The sequence below is a fragment of the Oncorhynchus mykiss genome, chromosome 17, assembly GCF_057628025.1.
Source record: "Oncorhynchus mykiss isolate SJ-2025 chromosome 17, ASM5762802v1, whole genome shotgun sequence".
Taxonomy (NCBI): Eukaryota; Metazoa; Chordata; class Actinopteri; order Salmoniformes; family Salmonidae; genus Oncorhynchus; species Oncorhynchus mykiss.
In genome coordinates, this window is record NC_143038.1 from 23,042,796 (window position 1) to 23,067,592 (window position 24,797).

The 24,797-nt window shown below is 42.2% G+C and overlaps 1 protein-coding gene and 1 long non-coding RNA gene across 2 annotated transcripts in view; both read left to right on the forward strand.

Annotated features, from left to right (window-relative positions):
* Positions 1-1,382: 1,382 nt before the first annotated feature.
* The window catches only part of LOC149975869 (uncharacterized), a 69,174-nt gene continuing 45,759 nt past the window's right edge, over positions 1,383-24,797 (forward strand). Inside the window, exon 1 of the long non-coding RNA XR_016487819.1 lies at positions 1,383-2,670. This is a non-coding gene — a long non-coding RNA (uncharacterized LOC149975869). The remainder of the gene's footprint in view (positions 2,671-24,797) is intronic.
* On the forward strand, positions 12,662-16,456 carry mych (myelocytomatosis oncogene homolog). The gene is made up of 3 exons (XM_021568423.3): positions 12,662-12,847; positions 14,005-14,589; positions 15,031-16,456. Exons 2-3 carry the CDS (start codon positions 14,016-14,018, stop codon positions 15,606-15,608), a joined length of 1,152 nt encoding a protein of 383 aa, XP_021424098.2. The 5' UTR covers positions 12,662-12,847; positions 14,005-14,015; the 3' UTR covers positions 15,609-16,456.

Genomic DNA, 24,797 nt, shown 5'->3' on the forward strand with positions numbered 1-24,797 from the left:
GGGCGCTAAGCAAACGGCTTTGAAAAGTTGCGGATGTTTTTTTGAGCTTAGCTGGGAGCTGTATGAGTCTGGTGAAAGGAAAGGCAATGTCAGTGAATCTGGCTCATGCCCATCACGGCCGGCGTATTTGGAGTGTGAGAGAGGATAGGATTGTCTATGACACGATTCAATGACCACTATTTCAAATGGATACTCAAAAAGAAGTGATTCACAACCTCTTTTAGTTAATAAACCCCCAATCACAATTTGTTCTACCCAAAGTGCGACTGATCATTCAGCCTATGTTCTTATGAGTCTTGCCAAGTACCCCCTGTGGATAGGCCAGGTACCCCCTGGTACCCCCTATTGCTCTAAGGCATAAGTATAGGGGGTGGAGAAAGAAAGGGAAAGTATAGGCCTATAGTGTAGGGTTTAGCTGACTTGAAAAAAGGTGCTGTTACAACTTCGACTTCAATCATTTCCCTGTGACAGACATAAAACATAATTTTCCCAGCTATCTTACTCATCAATGTCACACAGAGCAACTGAACACAGAGAGAAAAATATGACCATTTCGTTGAACAGGTAGGCGATGAGTGGCCTACATTTCACACTACATTAACACCAGGCTAAATGGGGCCTTTTGAATGAATGAAGCTGTTATGGGCCTCTCCAGTTAGTTAGTCATATACTTTTGATTTCATTTTGGAAATGTAAAAGAGTGAGACACAAAGAAAACCTATGCGGTCTGTATGTTTCCTAAGCCAGAAAATCAGCATCTAAATCCAGTGTTACAATTAAATAAATGAAGCATGTCATCCATATGTCATATGTTTTGTACTACCAAGTGCACATAGTGGACAAATGCGCACTTGGTAGTACAAGGATTCTTTACTGTACAGTAGTAGTGCAAAATCTACACTGGCCAGTCATTTTATAGTGGAGGTGATTGTGGAGTTTAGACCAACAACAACAAAAGTTCTGCCTGGACGAGTGCTGCATATCAAGCGCTTACATCATTGGAAATCTATGACAAGGATTTGGATCCATGACAAGCATCGCTATGACAATAGATTTTCCAGGATAATCAAATCGCATTTAAAGTGCTATTTGACTTTGGGCACCCTTGTAATCTTTTTTTATTTATTTTACCTTTATTTAACTAGGCAAGTCAGTTAAGAACAAATTCTTGTTTTCAATGACGGCCTAGGAACATTGGGTTAACTGCCTGTTCAGGGGCAGAACGAAAGATTTGTACCTTGTCAGCTCGGGGGTTTGAACTTGCAACCTTCCGGTAACAAGTCCAACGCTCACTAACCACTACCCTGCCGCCTACGAGGCTAATCTTGAACAAATCACTAGATGGGGGACTACATAAAGTGACCAAACCACAGATTATTCAGACTTCACCCACTCTTCTAAACAGAGGGCAGAGGGTTCGGAGAGACAGAGAAAAGACAGAGGTAGTGGGGGGTGAACATTTAAAAACAGCTTACTTACCCTTAATTCTCAATGCATTCCTCATTGATTGCTGTGTTGGCTTGGGGGTCTTTCAGGGATGCAAGAGGGCATTCAGGCCAGCAATTGAACAGTGGATAAGAATAAAGCTGTATTGATTGGCAAATGGTCTTGGGTATGCGCATGAGTGGGGGAGACATGGGTAGCACCCAGGTGTGATGGGGGCAGGGGTCCTCTGCTGCAGCATTGAATGTCGTAAGATAACTGTAGGGGATGGTGGTTGCTGTGAACTTCTTTTGACCAGAGCTCTAAGGGCACTTGAAAAAAGTAGTGCTCTAAATTGGGTCTAAAGCGTGTTCCAAATGGCACCCTATTCTCTATATAGCAGACTACTTTTGTCAAATGCCTATAGAGCTCTGGTCAAAAGAAGTGCTCTATGTAGGGAATATGGTGCCATTTGGAAAGCACCCAGTGACTCCCTCCTCATATAGCAGCAAATTACAGTCGAGATACAGTCAGGTGCAAAAGTAGGAGAGTTTATGTTCTTAGAGAGCTTATGTAACAGAGATAAGAACGTGCCATAAGCTCACTTCACAGCTAGCTTGAAATGTTGCCAATGGAGCTATTGAATAGAATTATTTTCAATATTTCAAGTGATTGGTACATTGTCAAGTAGGACTGTCATGTTTGTTTGCAATCACAAGACCACTGGTTTGAGTCCGGTATGGGGACAGGGAAAGTCGAGGAAGCTATAGTGTTAGCCAGAGGTGTGGACTCGAGTCACATGACTTGGACTCGAGTCACAAATATGATGACTTGCAACTCGACTTTGACTTTAACACCAATGACTCGTGACTTGACTTGGACTTGAGCCTTTTGACTAGATCTGACTTGATACCCTCCCCAAGCCCAAATAATAAAAATGATGCTATTAAAAAAAATGTGCAGCGCATCAACTCTTCATTTAACGGATTACAGTTTGAATCGGACAGCAGCCAATCAAATTGTGCCAGCTGTGAAAAAGTTGTGCGTGACAGTGCAGAGGAACGTCAGCGGGTGAATTCAGATGGAGCCCTTGGAAAGATGATACCCCAAATTAGTATTTTCGGATATAAAGACACGCTGTATCAACAAAAAACGGATTGCAACTTGCAAAACATGCGGGAAGAAAATTATAGACAGAGGAGTAACAATTTCCAACTTTGTTCGACATTTGAAGCTGCACAAAGAACGGTAAGTCGTGGCTAATATTGCCGACAGCTATATATTTTATTACTTTACGAGTGTATCATGTAGGCTAACATGACACACAGTCAGTCAGTGTGGGAACGTGATCAATTAGCCTACTGTAACCACACAGAGTGTGTGTGTGTGTGTGTGTGTGTGTGTGTGTTAAGGTTGGGTGACTGTGTACAAGCCTACATCGCCAGATTGCTCCCCATAGTGATCCTCGATAGTCAATCACAATGGGGGGGGGTCTCATGGAAATATAACATTTACAGTGCCTTGCGAAAGTATTCGGCCCCCTTGAACTTTGCGACCTTTTGCCACATTTCAGGCTTCAAACAGAAAGATATAAAACTGTATTTTTTTGTGAAGAATCAACAACAAGTGGGACACAATCATGAAGTGGAACGACATTTATTGGATATTTCAAACTTTTTTAACAAATCAAAAACTGAAAAATTGGGCGTGCAAAATTATTCAGCCCCTTTACTTTCAGTGCAGCAAACTCTCTCCAGAAGTTCAGTGAGGATCTCTGAATGATCCAATGTTGACCTAAATGACTAATGATGATAAATACAATCCACCTGTGTGTAATCAAGTCTCCGTATAAATGCACCTGCACTGTGATAGTCTCAGAGGTCCGTTAAAAGCGCAGAGAGCATCATGAAGAACAAGGAACACACCAGGCAGGTCCGAGATGCTGTTGTGAAGAAGTTTAAAGCCGGATTTGGATACAAAAATATTTCCCAAGCTTTAAACATCCCAAGGAGCACTGTGCAAGCGATAATATTGAAATGGAAGGAGTATCAGACCACTGCAAATCTACCAAGACCTGGCCGTCCCTCTAAACTTTCAGCTCATACAAGGAGAAGACTGATCAGAGATGCAGCCAAGAGGCCCATGATTACTCTGGATGAACTGCAGAGATCTACAGCTGAGGTGGGAGACTCTGTCCATAGGACAACAATCCGTCGTATATTGCACAAATCTGGCCTTTATGGAAGAGTGGCAAGAAGAAAGCCATTTCTTAAAGATATCCATAAAAAGTGTCGTTTAAAGTTTGCCAAAAGCCACCTGGGAGACACACCAAACATGTGGAAGAAGGTGCTCTGGTCAGATGAAACCAAAATTGAACTTTTTGGCAACAATGCAAAACGTTATGTTTGGCGTAAAAGCAACACAGCTGAACACACCATTCCCACTGTCAAACATGGTGGTGGCAGCATCATGGTTTGGGCCTGCTTTTCTTCAGCAGGGACAGGGAAGATGGTTAAAATTGATGGGAAGATGGATGGAGCCAAATACAGGACCATTCTGGAAGAAAACCTGATGGAGTCTGCAAAAGACCTGAGACTGGGACGGAGATTTGTCTTCCAACAAGACAATGATCCAAAACATAAAGCAAAATCTACAATGGAATGGTTCAAAAATAAACATATCCAGGTGATAGAATGGCCAAGTCAAAATCCAGACCTGAATCCAATCGAGAATCTGTGGAAAGAACTGAAAACTGCTGTTCACAAATGCTCTCCATTTAACCTCACTGAGCTCGAGCTGTTTTGCAAGGAGGAATGGGAAAAAATGTCAGTCTCTCGATGTGCAAAACTGATAGAGACATACCCCAAGCGACTTACAGCTGTAATCGCAGCAAAAGGTGGCGCTACAAAGTATTAACTTAAGGGGGCTGAATAATTTTGCACGCCCAATTTTTCAGTTTTTGATTTGTTAAAAAAGTTTGAAATATCCAATAAATGTCGTTCCACTTCATGATTGTGTCCCACTTGTTGTTGATTCTTCACAAAAAAATACAGTTTTATATCTTTATGTTTGAAGCCTGAAATGTGGCAAAAGGTTGCAAAGTTCAAGGGGCCCGAATACTTTCGCAAGGCACTGTATTTGGAAAGTAATAAATATATAGATATTTGAAAACCATTCATGATTTGTGTAAATGTAATATACTAACTATTACTCTTGATAAAAATATGAAATGGTATTACATTTGGTGAAGAGCACATTATGGCTTGTTTAGGACTCAAAACTCAAAGTTTAGGACTTGAGACTTGACTTGAGACTTGATTTGATACTTGACGGTCTTGACTTGAGACTTGACTCGGGCTTGCCTGTCTTGACTTGCGACTTGAGACTTGTAAAACAATGACTTGGTCCCACCTCTGGTGTTATAGCAGCACACTGACGTCGGTTTCACTTACAGCTTTTCATTCCCCCCCATTCTTCATATAGATTTATTTGACACAACTAACTCTGCTTGATATAGGCAGAGAAGGGACACCGTTGTTCCATTTTGACATATATTTTTTCCACTCCTATATTACTTCATTTCAGAATAACTTTTACATGGATTCAGTTTTTACATGAGATTGAGGACATTTGTCAGCAGCCTACGCTTCTTATATGAGCCAAGGGCTTAAGTAATATAAGCCAAGTCAAGTTTTTATGCTACATAAAGAGTAAGCTCAAATGCCAATTAGGTAATTGCAACATAGAAATTGCATCCATGTAGAATAAGTTATTCTCGTAATAAAGCAATGGAAAGCTATGGCGAAATGCTAAAGAGCATACATTTTTTTCATCATTTGGAACTATTTGGAACCACATTGCAAGGCTAGAGTGTCCAGCAGTGCTAGGCTGGAGTATCTGCTGGGCCCCTCTTCACTCTTAGTGTGAAACAGGCTGTGAAATGTTAGGAGTTCAGTGGGTCATGAGAATATTGGCTCCCTGACCCTCCCATTCTTGAAAGGACTTAAGTGAACTTTCACCCAAAAAAAATCTTACTCTCAGAATAATTTGTTAAATAGAATTCCATGCAGGTTTTTTTTGCATTTTATTGATATTGGACACATTTTATACATATTCATATGAATGATTGATATCCAATCAATTTCTGTCATGTGCAGTGCTATCCATAATTTCAGTTTTCAACGCTGCCAATATTTCCTTTTTCTTGATTGTCCATAATTGAGTTTCATAATGAATTGAGGCTCATAATAAATTTAATCGGCAAAGCCCCTATGTGCATAGGCAAGCCATATTTTGGCAAGCCATATTTCATCGGGCCCATATAGCAGCACACACACTGTTAAATTTCATGACACTCGTGGCAGCTGGAGTTTGCCATATAAGACTGGCCCCAGTGTTTCTCAGAACTTCGCCCCATGAATGACTGGGGTTGTGAATGTCGCTGGCTCGCATGGTGTCAGGTTTTGGGTCAAGTGCGGGCACCAACTGACTAGTGCTTTGCCCTATATGGCGAGGACTCTCATAGCGCTAGGCAGCAATGTGCCACGCTGAACATACAGTCATAAGACTCCTCTGGCATCTGGAACAGCTCTCCGTTCCCTCTCTTTTTCCCCCCCTCCCCCTTTCTTTTCCCTCGTTCTTTCTCTCTGTCTCTATCTATGTCAGAGCAGTCCTAAAAATAAATACTATGGTGTTGCTCCAGACTCTGAGTTCTTCCACCCCTAGTAACCTCTCTCTTTCCGTCTCTCTTTCTCTTTGCTCCCACCACCCACACTCTATCTCTCTCTCTGTTCCCCCCTCTCTTTGCTCAGCCCTTTTTCTCACCACAGTTGCAGAGTTCCTAGTAATATTTCCCGTAGGATTCACAGAAGAGCCCCTTTACTTCCCAAAACTCCTGCAGCCCTTTTTTTCACTTTCACCCACATCATCACACATGTGTAATCCATGTGACCTCCCCTGCAGCCCTGTCTGTCTGTCTTCCTCTTCTTTACTTCATCTCTCCTCCAGTCAGGAGCACTGTTTCTCTCTTTCTCTGTGTGTATTTGTGTGTGTACTGGGCGCAGCTTGGGAACAGTGCCCTCACCCTGAATGTTCTATATAATAACTCAATAAGGGAATCTACCTCCATCAATGTGCCTGCCAACTAACAAATTCATGAATTAGTTGATTCATCAATATGTCTTCTTTGGATAATTAACTGTTTTTGTTGGGAGTATATACTGTGAAATACATATGATACTATGATATTGTGAATTATATATTTCAATGTGTGGGTATATTTAGATGACCACCTATGTTCCATATGCTACAATTATGTGCTTTCTTGGGACCCAACCTACAAACTGTAATGACAGCTTGTAACTTGAGTCCCATGTAGTCCAAAGGCTCCTCTATCAACTCCCAACTCTGAGAAACAGGGAAGTCTTATAGTGAGAGACACAGTAAGTGAGGGGGGAACTCCATGTGCATAGAAACAGATGTTGAGCTCAGCAACTGGGGGCCCTGTGTGTGTGTGTGTGTGTGTGTGTGTGTGTGTGTGTGTGTGTGTGTGTGTGTGTGTGTGTGTGTGTGTGCGTTTGCGTGCGTGTGTGTGTGTGTCTGTGCTGCAGGGGCCGGCTGATTGCGAATAAGTCAGGGGTCTGTTTCTCATTCCAACACAGTGCCCCTCTGTTCCTCTTGTGGTGTCTCTCCATGGTAGAAGGGAGTAGGGGTGGTCACTAAAACGTCCTGAAAACTTGGTGTACTCACTGACCTTTAATACTAATGTCCCATCTCCTCCTTTGTCAGAACTGCTCACAAATGCTCATAGTAATTATTTTTGAGCTAAAGCTACGATTTTTACACTGGATGAAGAAATATATATTTTTAATAAACTGAAATCAAGATTCCACATACAAAAGAGTAACATTTAAATTTACCCTAGACAAACTATAGATCGTACCGTACATAGTGAGTCTTTTGACACATTTAAAGGTCCTGTTTTTTTAAGATCGAGCCTATGTTAAGAAAACGAGGAAGCGAAAATGTCAATGTGGCCTTCAGTTGTAACAGTTTACACGCTTCCTTCCTCTTCATTTCTCTTACCTTGTCATTGTTCTTTTTTTTCCTGTCCTGTGCACTTCCCATATCTTAGTAACATGACCACCATAGACATGAAGTTGAACAAGAGAGTTTATTTGGGCCAGAATCTTACACACTCTTGTCCAGAATTGTCCAAGCTCGTATTGACATTAAAGGCGCACTCCTTAATGAAAAATAAATAAATAAACGGCAGCCACTTGGTTTGCTACAAAGCTAAGGGCTGCAGCTGGAGAAATGCACACTCAAATTCATAGATGGCACAATGGAGGAACTGACAGTCCATGGGGTCACAATGATAATTTTCATAAGTGACATTCTCGAGGAATCAATTGATATATCTCATTAATTTAAAAAAACTCTAAAATGGCACGAGTGTTTTTTTCACCTCATTAAACTTTGTCCAACAATAGACAATTTGATGTTGCGTCTGACATTCCCTGTCTCCTCTGGAGAAAGCAAATTCCAAAGGACACGTATGGGCCTATTAATTTGTGCTTAATTTCCCAAGAAGAATCAGTTGCATGCTGCCACCAACGAGATAAGGAAATCCAGTGTGGTAATCTGTAGAGGAAGACCCTGGATCACTCTGTAGTGGTATCTGTGTCCCCCACACAGCCCCCTATCACAAAGCCACAAGCAACACAACCCATTTCCCCCGAACCCCTGCCCATAGCAGACTCGTTGAGGCCGGCAATGTTGAAATGGCAGATTTCTTTAAAAGAACAGAAACGTTAACTGGTGGTTTTCATCTCAAACCCCTTCCTGGTCACCGCCCTCCTCCTCTCTCCTCACTGCACTATCGGGGGACACAGAGGAGATGTCACAAGGTTGCGAGGGACCCTTCCCTCACCAAAAAAGGCCGCAAGGCTGAGGGTGAGGAACCGTTCTCCGTGTCTTACAAAAACTGACTTGGCAGAAGAGGCAGAGGGGTCACCCTTTTCTCAGAAACGGTCGGCATCTGGAGAACACTGACGTGTGGCATGTTCCCTTGCCTCTATGGTGACATTGTGTCACATTGTCCTACTCATGCTTTCATTGTCCTCACAATGCAAAGGGATAGAACATATGCACATGGCACATCCAATGGCTTTGTGCAGGGTGGATATCCAAATATTCATCAGCAAATAAGAAATCTATTTTACGAAATATCTCAAATGAGTTTATTGTGATAATATATTCAACCCTTACATCTTCATCAGGTCATCACAATGCACATCACTGTCCTATTACTTTTTGATATGTATTCAACATAAAGATTTTGTTCACAGACACGAAGGGCAAAGTGAATTGGGAAACGCCTCCATGTTCTTCTGTGTTGTCTGGGGTATATTCGAGGTTTCACTGCAAAGAAATGGCCACATTGACCGCAGCAGCAAGTGGAGCACCAGTACGGTGCAGTACGGTGTCTGGGAGCCCCAGTACGGTAAATGGCTCTACAATACCCTATCTGTGATTATGTCAACTGCATTATCCCAGCTGTCATCCATTATAACTTTCTCTATTCATGTGTGCAAATAAAGATCAGTAGCCTTTGTCTGCTAAGTCATGTAAACTCCTACCTACCTCACCCTTGCTACACAGCTATATGCACAATCAGCATTTCACTCTCCGACATTGTCCAGTTCCAATATGGGATGTACAGTTAACAAATGTCTGTGTATATTTTGTGACAAATGATGTCTGTTGAACCATTGATATCATAATGGAACAATGACAGTCTTTGTTTAATTCACATGATTCTGCGCTAAGACCCTATAACAAACTGTTCTATTGTGTCTCCATATCCTTTTATATACTCTTAGAAAAAGGTACTATCTATAACCTTAAAAGGTTTTTTGGCTGTCCCCATAGGAGAACCCTTTGGAATAACCCCTTTTTGGTTGCAGGTAGAACCCTCTGTAGAGAGGGTTCTATGTGGAACCAAAAGGGGTTCATCAAAGGGTTCTCCTAGGGGGACAGCCGAAGAACCCTTTAGGGTTATAGATAGTACCTTTTATTCTAAGAGTGTAGGCATATGGGAGCTATTGCTGGGTTAGCTGCCTGCCAGCAATGCAATCGGGTGGACTTTAATATATTCCCAAAAGAGACTGGTTTCTCTGATGTATACCACAAAGCATGACAACCACACATAGCGCCCACCACATAAAAACAGGCCCAAGTGGAAATGTACACCGAAATTCACCCACCCCACCTCAAAAAAAAGTTTCTCCATTACACAGAACTAAACTTTTTTTCTACTATTAAGTCACTGACAAGAAAATGTTAGGATGTTACAGACCTCAAGCTAAGACAAGCCTCCTAGAATATTTAGATAATTGGCCCTCAGCTAGAGATGTTCTCACAACTTATTCTAAGGATTCTGAACAACTTGAACAAGGATTCTGAACAGCTTGAACAAGTAGTCTCTGTTCTCTCATAACATAATGATAACTCAAAAGTTATTTCCATAGAGCAATTTTCTGTCTATAAACTTTTGGCAAACGGAAAGAGGACAGTCTATTGGCTTTCATGTGCTTGTTCCAGTGATGTAACCAAACCATTATCCAACCTTGTCACGTTCATTGGTAGTTGGAGTCCGGAAGTAAAGTTTTACTCTTAATATATTTGGCAAGCGTTTGTGGAAAGATCCTCAGCGTGTTGTATTGGGAATGGCATACGCATTGAAAGTAGATGGATAAAAGTTATTGAATTTATTAAGATCTAAGCCATGTTCCATTGATAGAATACAGTGTTTGGTATAAAGTAGCCTACAGTACCAGAATAAAACTCTACATTTCAACAAGAAATGGGATTTAAAAAAAACACGTTTTATGTAATTGAAATATGAAATAGGCCCATGCATCGTGTGGTTTGTAGGTAGCCAGGGAGAAAGCAACAGTTCTATGGCGCTTAAATTACACGAGCGGAGGCGTGAGCAGAGTTCATTCAGTTTCTACTACAGGCTACACTGGTTCAGTGGGCCAGTCTGACAGCAGAGTTCATTCAGTTTCTACTACAGGCTACACTGGTTCAGTGGGCCAGTCTGACAGCAGAGTTCATTCAGTTTCTACTACAGGCTACACTGGTTCAGTGGGCCAGTCTGACAGCAGAGTTCATTCAGTTTCTACTACAGGCTACACTGGTTCAGTGGGCCAGTCTGACAGCAGAGTTCATTCAGTTTCTACTACAGGCTACACTGGTTCAGTGGGCCAGTCTGACAGCAGAGTTCATTCAGTTTCTACTACAGGCTACACTGGTTCAGTGGGCCAGTCTGACAGCAGAGTTCATTCAGTTTCTACTACAGGCTACACTGGTTCAGTGGGCCAGTCTGACAGCAGAGTTCATTCAGTTTCTAATACAGGCTACTCTAGTCGTGGGCCAGTCTGACAGCAACTTCTAGGTGGCACATTAACCCACTCTTTCAGTTCACCCATATTAGCCTGGTTGAGCAAGAGCCAGCAGCCAGTCAGTCCTCCTAACAAAGACTGATCTTAGCTCATATAGACAATATTGTTCATGCTATTTGAGGTAGCCTACTGATTGGCACACTGATTACACATGACTGAATGTCAATGAAGATGTATGAAAGTGGCTCATTGACATAATTCCTATAGTTTTTCAGAAATGAATGCATCATTTTATTTTGCTTTTAAAAATTAGGGTAGATTTGTATTGAAAATCTAACTTAAAAACCCATGTAAAATCAAAAAGAAGTTGATTGTTCGCAGAGTACATTGCAAAGTGATTCAATTCCTAACTTCTGTCCTTAAACAATAGATTGTGTCTGCAAAAGTCCACTTTGTAGTCTGGACCAATTGTAACAGATGCAACTCAGGCTGTACATATTTCTTGTTCTACTAGGCAGTACATTCCGCAAAGAGTAAATGGCGAAGCGAGAGAGGTAACTGGGCCCACAATTTGTCTTCTCCAGCAGGGGACTTTATTTTCCGCTCACTGAGCGAGTTTTTGTATGGAGGTCAATGAGAGAGTGTAGAATTTGGTTAAAAAAACAAACATGTCATGGTTTATTTTCTACGTGTGGCTTATTTGATCGAATAGAAGTTTCACAATGATTAGATTGTTACGAGTGTACTGATATAAGTAGAAGACGTGACATCCCGGCAACTTTAAGGAAAAAAACACTTTATATAGGAGTTGTGCTTGGTCTTCACTAGTTACCACAGCCACAAAGTAATAAACCCAGTTTATATCAACAATGTAGCTTCTTAAAATGTGATTTAAAATCTAACCGTAACCACACTGCTAACATTATGCCTAACCCTAACCTTGAAGTAGAACTAAAAAGCAAATTTGGGTTTTCACGATTTTTTTCACCAATGTAGCGTTATCTTTACTTTGTGGATGTGGTAACTAGTGGAAACCGTTGTGCACGCGTATCTGCCCTCTTATTGGCTAGAACGGTCCCACATGATATTTTCTTCTCCCGACTGCATTCCATTTTTGAAGACGTTTCTTTACATTGTTCAGGCGGCCACTACAGTATCTGGTCAATGTAATTGATCATCTAATCTGTGAATCCCCACCGACTTTTCCTCATGTAACTAATGTGAATACTATAGTAGGGAACCCTCTACTTCCATTTTCGCAAGGTTAAACCGTGTAAATCATTACTATTATTTAGTATTTTAATTAGTAGATTCGGCATTATAGTTTGGGCGTTTCGTTTTGTTGAGCATGCAAATCATTTATGGTGCGTTCCTGGGCTGGCTGGTGAATTGCTTTGAAATGTCCAACCTGGTCATAAACTCATTCCCATATGCCCATATCATAGAACGGAAGATGCCTTATTATTCTTAATATTATTGCTGCTGCTAAGAACCAGACGAGACACCCGGCATTTGTGAGAACACACGTGTATATTTGTACCCAGCCCGCCTCCATTTTCTTGGAATTCCTTAATGCGCATTGAGAGTAGATCCATCCGCGTCTCCAGACGGTATAGACCTTTCCTTAAACACGTTTTGCGGTGTGTGTTTTGTCCCCGTATTTTCCGAGCAGATGCATATGTATTTTTACCAAATTAACATTAAAAAGGCAGTAGAGTATTTAAAATCTAATGTCCCATATTGATTGTTACGTTTTGGCGCGATTTTGGGCTGTGGAAGGATACTGCTGTGCTGTGGTAGTATATAGTGAAATCTGTCTCGCCGCCACACCCACCCACAGATAGATCTGGTATAGTGCGTGAGGTATGGTAGCTTGATTAAAACGCAGTGGAGCTTCAGTACTTTTAGATACAGCAGAATAATTACATTAGTTTATCTCCGTTTAATTTTCGTTGCAATTTAACAACTCACGAAGAAAAGGCGTCTTCTTCATTTTCTCACCCCCTGAAAGAATAAAGGTAAGAGTTTATATTTACAGCGTCAGAGTTTAAATCACATGGGTTTTTTCACGTGTTTTTTTTTTTCACATGCCGGTAATTTAGCTGGATTTCTTTCGTAGTTTGTCTAATTTGCTCGCTATCAGACATTTAAAACACTACCTATTTCAAAAGAGATTACAGAATGCACGAAAGGGTAATTTATTATGCATGAGTGATTTTTAGCTTCAATTCTTTATTTTGGCAAACATTTTTAATGTGCAACTGTCAATGCATGCTAGGCTACTTTGTATTTTTTTGTCAATTCAGATTGACTAATCAAATGAAATGTCCAGGTTGAACGCCCATATTAGCCTAGTTTTGCCACAGTTATTATCTGTTCTGCTAGCCTACTGCTTGTTTATAGTAACTGCACCACTTTAGCCCTTTAAAACGTCTACTGGTATTTTAGCCACGATTTACGATTGAGTTCAGAGGCGACAAGTGTGGGCGGGCTGGATTGCCGTAGTTTTTCAGCACCCATCTGCGGTATTTAAATATTCAACTTAAAGTCAGCCATTCAGCTAACTGTGGTAGATACATTGTAGTTGATTGATATACATGTACCTGTGATATTTCTGAAATGTTATTGTTAAATACTACCAAATTTAAACATTTGTCCCACAATCCCCCCTTTTCCGTAAATTGTGCGTTCCTTTATTATAGCCAGCCTACTTATGCTAAAATATTTATTTTATTCTGCTGAGCTATTTAATTTGTTTATATTCTTATCTTTAATTTAAAAAAATATTGTTGAATTGTCGAGAAGGAAACGAAAAGTAGCATTTCGTTTGATATGTATATCCCGTACATACGACTAATACAAAACTTGAAAATGTGAATCTGAATGGGAGAGATGTTGAACTTTCCCTGAGGAAAATGTTAATTTGGAGACTGGGCTCCCCCAGCTGTTTAAATTATGTCATGAGGATAACATCTGGTTGATGACCACCCTCATTGGGGCGGGCAAGGATGTAAACATAAATAAAAAGTTGTGCTTGCAGTTGGAGTACTAAGAGCATCACTAAAAAGTTTTGAGAACTCTCATCACACTTAGTATTTTGCCCACTTTGCGGTGGTGCGTTCTGAACTGCATTCTACTGTTCTTTTTAACGCATTTTTATCTTCCCTCTTCCCAGAATCAGCCAAAATGCTGCAGAGTTTCTCTCAGTCGCAAGATTGGTTCTACTCGGAGCCTCTCTTATTTGATGATGAATTCTGCCAGAGCTTGATGAAGGACCTACAGTCGCTCCCCACGCCACCCCAGTCCCCTCCGATGAAGGCTGGACTCAATGCCAAACCACTTTCCAAGGAGGACCAGTTGAGCTACGTCTCTGATATACTCCTGGAAGATCAAGACCCACAACTAAATTGGAATTTTGACATTTTGTACGATGGCAATGCAACCGTGACAAAGGACCAACAGCCAGAGGAGTCCGACGACTGTTTGTGGCATTGCCTCGGTGATAAGTCTATGGAGGAGAAGCTATCGTCTGTGCTCTCCAGCAGCCCGCTGCTCTCGGACATAGACACAAGAATCTTTGAGGAAATTGCTGGCTCAACACTGGACTGCCACACCGCGGCACTCGCGTGCCAAGCTTTGGAGAATGAGGATTTACTATTGGACAGGCATGACCGTCAGGAGCAAGGCAGCGAGTCGACCTCCGACTACGGCTCGGCGGGAGGCGAATTCTCAACTTATTGGAGCAGTGCTAGCGATACTGGTGAGTTGGTCCTCATTCTTGCCTAAGCTGTGCTTGTAAATTAAAAGGTTACAATAGCATGCAAGTTATTTGCTTTAATGTTAAGAGGGAGTGTTAGAAAGTGACTTTAGGCCGTTTGACATAGGTAGTGACACCAGTTGTACAATAGTGGGCCGCCTCATGCATGCTTTTTAAAGGGAATTTTAAATTAGGACCATGTTTTTCTTGCACCGTTCAATACTATTTCTCAAGAGCTTCTGCTGAAATTAACAAGTTAGGCTATCTGTTCTGCAAGCTTGCAATACAACATGATAAACAACGTAGAAGGAAAGTTGGTAACATTGTCTAGAAGTCGCTGTTAAAAATGTGATATTCTAAAGCCAATGCATCTTAATTGCAGTTGTTCAAATGTTAGTGGAAATGCCTGCTAACCCAATCTCTTGTGGATTCTCTTCTCCACAGAGGAGGAGATAGACGTAGTGACCGTGAAGAGGACTGCCAGCCCCTCCCAGTTGGCAGAGGAGAGCCGGCGGCAACGACGTGCCATCAAGCGCCAACACCTGGAGATCCAGCTGCAGCACAATTACGCTGCCCCCTGCCCCACATCGCCCCTCCGCCTAGAGCTCTTGACCGCCTCAAACTCCCACCACAAGCGCTCCCGGGTCTCCGACTCACACAGACACCACCAACACGGCTCGTCGGGCCGCTCATCCTCGTCCCGCCACTACCTCAGCAGTCACCACCAGTCCAGCTCCTCTAGGCAGTCGCCGGACATGGAGGACGAGGAGGAGAGGAGGCATACCCACAATGTGATGGAGAGGCAGCGGCGCAACGAGCTGAAGAACTGCTTCCTGCGGCTCAGGGACAACGTACCCGAGCTGTCCAATAACGACAAGGCCTCCAAGGTGGTCATCCTGAAGAGGGCACGTGACAGCATCCGCGGCCTGGAGCTTGAGGGCCAGAGACTGAACGCCAAGCGAGACAAGCTCCGAGACGGGCAGGAGCAGCTCAAAGCTAAACTGGAGCAGCTCAGGAGGTAATGGTGGGACCAAGGAGATGAGGTGTGTAACAAACATTTAGAGACATTTAAATAAACCGGTTGAGAAGACCTGTCTGGACTTCAGATTTAACGCTGCGCACACTCTGCATGGTGGCATCCATCTCCTGCAGTGACTGTTCAAGAAGAAGTGAATGTTACGTTACTGAAACAGTTAAATGTGGTTAAAAAAGTTTGGTTTGGAGCAATAGGGCCACGTTCAGCCCAGTAAAAGGATTTTTGTCTTTTATTGTCCTAGCGATTTGCCAAAGTCATTGTTCATAAAGTAGACTACATGTAACAGTCTACATCAAAGTGAGCAGCCATTTGTTACTGAAACATGGAACTTCAATAAGGTTTCTTCCACATTCCCCCATATGTTATGAACTTGGTTGTTCTCTTGCTGTGGTTTTTTATTTTGGGCTGGATCCAAAGTTTGAGTTCTAATAAGGGGTTGAATGTAATGTATTCCAATTATTGCTATTAATTGCAAACAAAATGTAATGTCTAAACACATTTACCCAATTAGACTTCTTCTTTTACTCTCAAACTTTAAAGCCCTGACCTGTTGGGTTCTCATGCCTTGAAACTCATTCTGTTGTCGACTCGTAACTGTACAATGTTTTATAAGTTTTGTTAAAAGCATATGATTTACTGTACCTACCTCGACCAGGTCTCGGACCTGACAATTTGTTTGGTTTCTCAGAAGCAACGATATAGATTTCTTTGTATATTTTTTGTTTATTATGTAACATAAATTATTTGTATTTTTTTCTTGGTTTATTTGCAAGTAAATAGTTCTGTTCATCAGCGGACTTTGTTTTTATAATGTAATAAAGAATGGACAAATCAGTTTATTTGTGTTATTATACAGACTGTGATACCTTGCATCATGTCAAGGTGTATGTATATGGTTTGCTTCCAAGAAGACTGCTATTGAACAATCAGTGTACGGTACTAGTTTATGGTATTTGGGTCAAGGTGCGTGGGTGAATGATTGACAGTTGTGAAGGTCGCACAGTACCAGATTGAAAAGTACCAGATTTTCAAAGCCTTGTCAAAAGATAATCCCAATTTTTATCTCAAGCTGAGTTGTGACTGATAACACAAGCAATAATTTGCCTGTCACACTTTCAAATTATATACAAAGTTCAGTGTGCTTAGATGGAGAGACACTTTACCTTTCTTACATGAATACACCCAACCACCTGCCTAAGACCTAGATTCATATGACCTCAGTTCTTCACGTTGAAATTTACCGCATGACCGTCAACATCACAGTACTGAAAGAAAACAGACTTATTTAACCAAAATTGTTTCCTTGCATGGGAACCCTGGATCCTGGCCACCTACAGAAGTTATTGTAACAGCAAATGAAAGCCCAACCCTCTCCAGATCTTGTACTAACCTGCCTGCTGCTGTAGTTTACTTTGAAAATCTAGCAATGTATCTAGCTCTGGTTCTCATGGCACACACCAATGTTGCATAACTCGGAGAGCGAAGTAGTGAACACATGTCACAAATGGCACACAGCCCATCTGTGAACTATTGCCTACAACAACCTACAACTTGGAGGGTGCAGGGTGGGCTTTATCTTTAATGTCTGGCCAAGAGTTACCCTACTGACCGATTATGATGCTTTTTGTGCCTGGCTGTGTCATAAGCACAATTTTCAGCTGTCTGTCTAGTGCCCTGGGGCTAGTCCATGATGTCATGATATTCACTCCTTGGTTGTGTTCATTAGGGCACACACAGGAAAATGTTTTAAAACATGTTTGCAAAGAAGTCCAGGCTGTACCTCCTTGTTTCAGTCCATTTTTTTCTCCGTTTGGTGATTAATAAAAATTACCCTGGCTGCCAGGAGTCCGGTAGAGCTGGCTGAAGGCTCTTGATGCATCCCTGGGCAGTCACTGACTGTCAGTGGAGATATGAGGTAGGCATGCAGGTTTTGGTGACTTTGAATAAGTGTAGCTTCTCTGAGATAAACGGGGCAGAAGATAATTGTTGAGTTACATTACTGACAAAAAGTGCACTGCATGTGGACACCTTTAAATGAGTTGATTCGGCTATTTCAGCCACACCAGTTGCTGACGGGTGTTTAAAATCCAGCAATTTTTTTTAAATTTGACATTTAAGTCAGTTAAGAACAAATTCTTATTTTCAATAACGACCTAGGAACAGTGGGTTAACTGCCTGTTCAGGGGCAGAACGACAGGTTACCTTAGTCTTCTTGGGCACAAGGACTATGGTGGTCTGCTTGACACATGTTGGTATTACAGACTCCGGCAGGGACAGGTTGAAAATGTCAGTAAAGACACTTGCCAGTTGGTCAGCGCATGCTCGGCGTACACGTCCTGGTAATCCGTCTGGCCCAGTGGCCTTGTGAATGTTTACCTGTTTAAAGGTCTTACTAACGTCGGCTGCGGAGAGCATGATCACACAGTCGTCCGGAAAAGCTGATGCTCTCATGCATGTTTCAGTGTTACTTGCCTCGAAGCGAGCATAGAAGTCATTTAGCTCGTCTGGTAGGCTCGTGTCACTGGGCAGTTCTCAGCTGTGCTTCCTTTTGTAGTCTGTAATAGTTTGCAAGCCCTGCCACATCCAACGAGCATCGGAGCCTGTGTAGTACGTTTCGATCTTAGTCCTGTTTTGACGCTTTGCCTGTTTAATGGGTCGTCGGAGGGCATAGCGGGATTTCTTATAAGCTTACAGGTTAGTCCCGCTCCTTGAAGCGGCAGCTCTACCCTTTGGCTCAGTGCGAATGTTGCCTGTAATCCATGGCTTCTGGTTGGGGTATGTACTAGAGGTCGACCGATTATGATTTTTCAACATAGATACCGATTATTGGAGGACCAAAAAAGCCGATACCGATTAATCGGCCGATTAAAACAAGAATTGTATTTGTAATAATGACAATTACAACAATACTGAATTAACACTTTTTTAAACTTAATATAAAACATCAATAAAATCAATTTGGCCTCAAGTAGATAATGAAACATGTTCAATTTGGTTTAAATAATGCAAAAACAAAGTGTTGGAGAAGAACGTAAAAGTGCAATATGTGCTATGTAAGAAAGCTAACGTTTCAGTTCCTTGCTCAGAACATGAGAACATATGAAAGCTGGTGGTTCCTTTTAACATGAGTCTTCAATATTCCCAAGTAAGAAGTTTTAGGTTGTAGTTATTATAGGACTATTTCCCTCTATACCGTTTGTATTTCATTAACCTTTGACTATTGGATGTTCTTATAGGCACTTTAGTATTGCCAGTGTAACAGTATAGCTTCCGTCGCTCTCCTCGCTCCTCCCTGGGCTCGAACCAGCAACACAACGACAACAGCCACCACATCGAAGCAGCGTTACCCATGCAGAGCAAGGGAAACAACCACCCCAAGGCTCAGAGCAAGTGAAGTTTGAAACGATATTAGCGCGCGCTAACTAGCCAGCCATTTCACTTCAGTCACACCAGCCTCATCTCGGGAGTTGATAGGTTTGAAGTCATAAACACCGCAATGCTTGACGCACAAGGAAGAGTTGCTGGCAAAACGCACGAAAGTGCTGTTTGAATGAATGTTTACGCGCCTGCTTCTGCCTACCACCACTCAGTCAGATACTTAGATACTTGTATGCTTGTATGCTCAGTCAGATTATATGCAACATAGGACACGCTAGATAATATCTAGTAATATCATCAACCGTGTGTAGTTAACTAGTGATTATGATTGATCGTTTTTTATAAGATAAGTTTAATGCTAGCTAGCAACTTACCTTGGCTTACTGCATTCGCGTCTCCTTGTGGAGTGCAACGAGAGAGGCAGGTCGTTATTGCGTTGGACTAGTTAACTGTAAGGTTGTAAGATTGGATCCCCCGAGCTAACAAGATGAAAATCTGTTGTTCTGCCCCTGAACAAGACAGTTAACCCACTGTTCCTAGGCCGTCATTGAAAATAAAAATGTGTTCTTAACTGACTTGCCTAGTTAAATAAAGATTAAATAAAGGTGTAAAAAAAATACCGATACCGATTTCCGATTGTTATGAAAACTTGAAATCGGCCCTAAATAATCGACCATTCCTATTAATCGGTTGACCTCTAGTATGTACGTACAGTCACTGTGGGGACGACGTCCTTGATGCACTTATTGATAAAGCCAGTGACTGATGTGGTGTACTCCTCAATGCCATAGGAAGAATCCTGGAACATATTCCAGTCTGTGCTAGCAAAACAGTCCTGTAGTTTAGCATCTGCATCATCTGACCACTTTCTTATAGACTGAGTCACTGGTGCTTCCTGCTTTAATTTTAGGTTACAATGGGTTGGATTGTAACAAGGGCATTTCCATGTAAACATTTGGTGGCAAATGAAAGCGAAGAGTCTAGAATATATAGTGCATTACTGGAGAAAAACATTTCAATTTGTTTAACTATCAACCTTTTACCTTCGTTTGTCCCAGGTAAATCAATTGAATTCCCAATAACCAAATTCGTCAAGCTTTTACAGAGCACAAAGTTCATGCTAATGTACCTTTTGCCCCTGCCATCATTATCACAAGATTGCTCTCAAAAGACCAGTGGGTCTGAATGGGTCCTCAACCCCTGGCACTTTTTCACCCTTTCGCTTTCATCTTTTGTGTTTCAAGTCATTAGGCCGTGGATCTTATTAAGGGGTGTGGAGAGGGAAGACTCCAAAGTCTGCATCACTAAGTAGGATGCCTTCCTAAAATTGTGCTTCTGAAAATGTGGGATATTGTGCTTGTGGGCATTGAGGTGGGGGGTCAGGCTGGATGGATGGTTGGCATGTGATGTGATGTTCCTTAGGATGTTCTTTCAGATGCTAATGTTTCGTTGGTTTCAGGACTGATTCCTGTGTGACCGTCTGCAGACACAGAGGTGGGAAGTAGGGTGGAGGGGGAGGACACACTACAAGGTGTTAGTACACAACCATCCAGGAGCATTCAAGAACTCATTTTAGGAGTCAAACATTTGCCTTGTGAATCAGACGTGATAAAAAAAATTAAGTGAGAACAATCACTAAACAGCGGAAAGCAGCTACTTTTCAATAATATTTTTACTGTTGACATTTAGCAAGCAGGCAGGAGTTTAGTTTAACAATTTACACAGGGTATCAAACCAGGTATGCACAGTAAAACTGGTTAATGCAAGTGTCCCATCCCTAAACTTTAAGCACCCTGAGAGAGATCACCCACTGTACCCACTGGACACAAACTGGTTGAATCAATATTTTTCAATGTAATTTCTCAGTGTATTGTGACGTGGAATCTACATGGAAAATACATTGGATTTAAAAAAAAGTAATCAACATTGTTTAGACGGTTACATTTCAACCACAGGATAATGTCATCATGGTAACCAATTTTCAATTTTCTACTTAAAAAGATGAGAGAGGCCTGTAATTTTCATCATAGGTACACTTCAACTGTGACAGACAAAATGAGGGGGAAAAATCCAGAAAATCATATTGTAGGATTTTTAATGAATTTCTTTGCAAATTATGGTGGAAAATAAGTATTTGGTCAATAACAAAAGTTTATCTCAATACTTTGTTATATACCCTTTGTTGGCATTGACAGAGGTCAAACGTTTTCTGTAAGTCTTCACAAGGTTTTCACACACTGTTGCTGGTATTTTGGCCCATTCCTCGATGCAGATCTCCGCTAAAGCAGTGATGTTTTGGAGCTGTTGCTGGGCAACATGGACTTTCAACTCCCTCCAAAGATTTTCTATGGGGTTGAGATCTGGAGACTGGCTAGGCCACTCCAGGACCTTGAAATGCTTCTTACGAAGCCACTCCTTCGTTGCCCGGGCGGTGTGTTTGGGATCATTGTCATGCTGAAAGACCCAGCCACGTTTCATTTTCAATGCCCTTGCTGATGGAAGGAGGTTTTCACTCAAAATATCACGATACATGGCCCCATTCATTCTTTCCTTTACACAGATCAGTCGTCCTGGTCCCTTTGCAGAAAAACAGCCCCAAAGCATGATGTTTCCACCCCCATGCTTCACAGTAGGTATGGTGTTCTTTGGATCCAACTCAGCATTCTTTGTCCTCCAAACACGACGAGTTGAGTTTTTACCAAAAAGTTATATTTTGGTTTCATCTGACCATATGACATTCTCCCAATCTTCTTCTGGATCATCCAAATGCTCTCTAGCAAACTTCAGACGGGCCTGGACATGTACTGGCTTAAGCAGGGGGACACGTCTGGATTGCAGGATTTGAGTCCCTGGCGGCGTAGTGTGTTACTGATGGTAGACTTTGTTACTTTGGTCCCAGCTCTCTGCAGGTCATTCACTAGGTCCCCCCGTGTGGTTCTGGGATTTTTGCTCACCGCTCTTGTGATAATTTTGACCCCACGGGTGAGATCTTGCGTGGAGCCCCAGATCGAGGGAGATTATCAGTGGTCTTGTATTTCTTCCATTTCCTAATAATTGCTCCCACAGTTGATTTCTTCAAACCAAGCTGCTTACCTATTGCAGATTCTTCCCAGCCTGGTGCAGGTCTACAATTTTGTTTCTGGTGTCCTTTGACAGCTCTTTGGTCTTCAGCCATAGTGGAGTTTGGAGTGTGACTGTTTGATGTTGTGGACAGGTGTCTTTTATACTGATAACAAGTTCAAACAGGTGCCATTAATACAGGTAACGAGTGGAGGACAGAGGAGCCTCTTAAAGAAGAAGTTAAAGGCATGTGAGAGCCAGAAATCTTGCTTGTTTATAGGTGACCAAATACTTACTTTCCACCATCATTTGCAAAAAAAATATCTAATTTTGTCTGTCATAGTTGAAGTGTACCTATGATGAAAATTACAGGCCTCTCTCATCTATTTAAGTGGGAGAACTTGCACAATTGGTGGCTGACTAAATACTTTTTTGCCCCATTGTATACTGGTGTGCAAAAGAGCAGAAAAGTAAATAAAAACAATATGGGGACGAGGTAGGTAGATTGGATGGGCTATTTACAGATGGGCTATGTACAATTGCAGCGATCTGTCTGCTGCTCAGATAGCTGATGTTTAAAGTTAGTGAGGGAGATATAAGTCTCCAACTTCGGCGATTTTTGCAATTCGTTCCAGCCATTGGCATCAGAGAACTGGAAGGAAAGGTGGCCAAAGTAAATGTTGGATTTGGGAATGACCAGTGAGATATACCTGCTGGAGCGTGTGCTACGGGTGGGTGTTGTTATCGTGACCAGTGAGCTGAGATAAGGTGGGAATTTACCTAGCAAAGACTTGAAGATGACCTGGAGCGACAAATGTGTAGCGAGGGCCAGCCAACGAGAGCATACAGGTTGCAGTGGTGGGTGGTGTATGGGGCATTGGTGACAAAATAGATGGCACTGTGATAGACTGCATCCAGTTTGTGGAGTAGAGTGTTGGAAGCTATTTTGTAGATGACATTGCCAAAGTCGAGAATCGGTAGGATAGTCAGTTTTACGAGGGTATGTTTGGCGGCGTGAGTGAAGGAGGCTTTGTTGCAAAATAGGAAGCCGATTCTAGATTTAATTTTGGATTGGAGATGTTTAATGTGAGTCTTCAAGGAGAGTTTACAGTCTAGCCAGACCCCTAGGTATTTGTAGCGAACGGTTTAAAAGCATGCACTAGTTTTGTATAGCAGTTGGAGGCCACGGAAGGAGTGTTGTATGGCATTGAAGCTCGTTTGGAGGTTTGTTAACACAGTGTCCAAAGAAGGGCCAGATTTATACAGAATGATATCGTCTGCGTAGAGGTGGATCAGGGAATCACCTGCAGCAAGAGCGACATTATTGATATATACAGAGAAAAGAGTCTGCCCAAGAATTGAACCCTGTGGCACCCCCATAGAGACTGCCAGAGGTCCAAACAACAAGCCCTCCGATTTGACATATTGAACTCTGTCTGAGAAGTAGTTGGTGAACCAGGTGAGGCAGTCATTTCAGAAACCAAGGCTGTTGAGTCTGCCGATAAGAATGTGGTGATTGACATAGTCGAAAGCCTTGGCCAGGTCGATGAAGACAGCTGCACAGTATTGTCTTTTATTGATGGCGGTTATGATATCGTTTAGGACCTTGAGCGTGGCTGAGGTGCACCCGTGACCAGCTCTGAAACCAGATTGCATAGCGCAGAAGGTACGGTGGGATTTGAAATGGTCAGTGATCTGTTTATTGACTTGGCTTTCAAAGACTTTAGAGAGGCAGGGCAGGATGGATATAGGTCTGTAACAGTTTGAGTCTAGAGTGTCACCCCCTTTGAAGAGGGGGATGACTGCGGCAGTTCTCGATTATCGTGGACTTATCGGTGGTGACATTGTTACCTAGCCTCAGTGCAGTGGACAGCTAGGAGGAGGTTCTCTTATTCTCCATGGACTTCAGTGTCCCAAATCATTTTGGAGTTGGTGCTACAGGATTCAAATTTCTATTTGAAAAGCTAGCCTTTGCTTTCCTGACTGCCTGTGTGTATTGGTTCCCGACTTCCCTGAAAAGTTGCATATCGCGGGGACTGTTCGATGCTAGTGCAGTCCGCCACAGGATGTTTTTGTGCTGGTCGACGGTGGTCAGGTCTGGAGTGAATCAAGGGCTATATCTGTTCCGAGTTCTAAAAAAATTTGAAAGGGGCATGCTTATTTAAGATGGTGAGGAAGTTACTTTTAAAGAACGATCAGACACCCTCGACTGACAGAATGAGGTCAATATCCTTCCAGGATACCTGGGCCAGGTCGATTAGAAAGGCCTGCTCGCATAAGTGTTTTAGGGAGCGTTTGACAGTGATGAGGGGTGGTCGTTTGACCGCGGACACATATCGGATGAGGCAGTGATCGCTGAGTTCCTGGTTGAAGACAGTGTAGGTGTATTTGGAGGGCAGGTTGGTTAGGATAACATCTATGAGGGTGCCCATGTTCACAGATTTGGGGTTGTACCTGGTGGGTTCCTTGATAATTTGTGAGATTGAGGTCATCTAGTTTAGATTGTAACATTGCCGGGGTGTTAAGCATGTCCCAGTTTAGGTCACCTAACAGAACGAACTCTGAAGATAGATGGGGGAAATCAATTCACATGTGGTGTCCAGGGCACAGCTGGGAGCTGAGTGCAGTGAGAGACTTATTTGTGGAGAGATTCATTTGTTTAATTAGAAGCTTGAACTGTTTTGGCATAGACCTGGAAAGTATGACAGAACTTTGCAGGCTGCCTCTGCAGTGGATT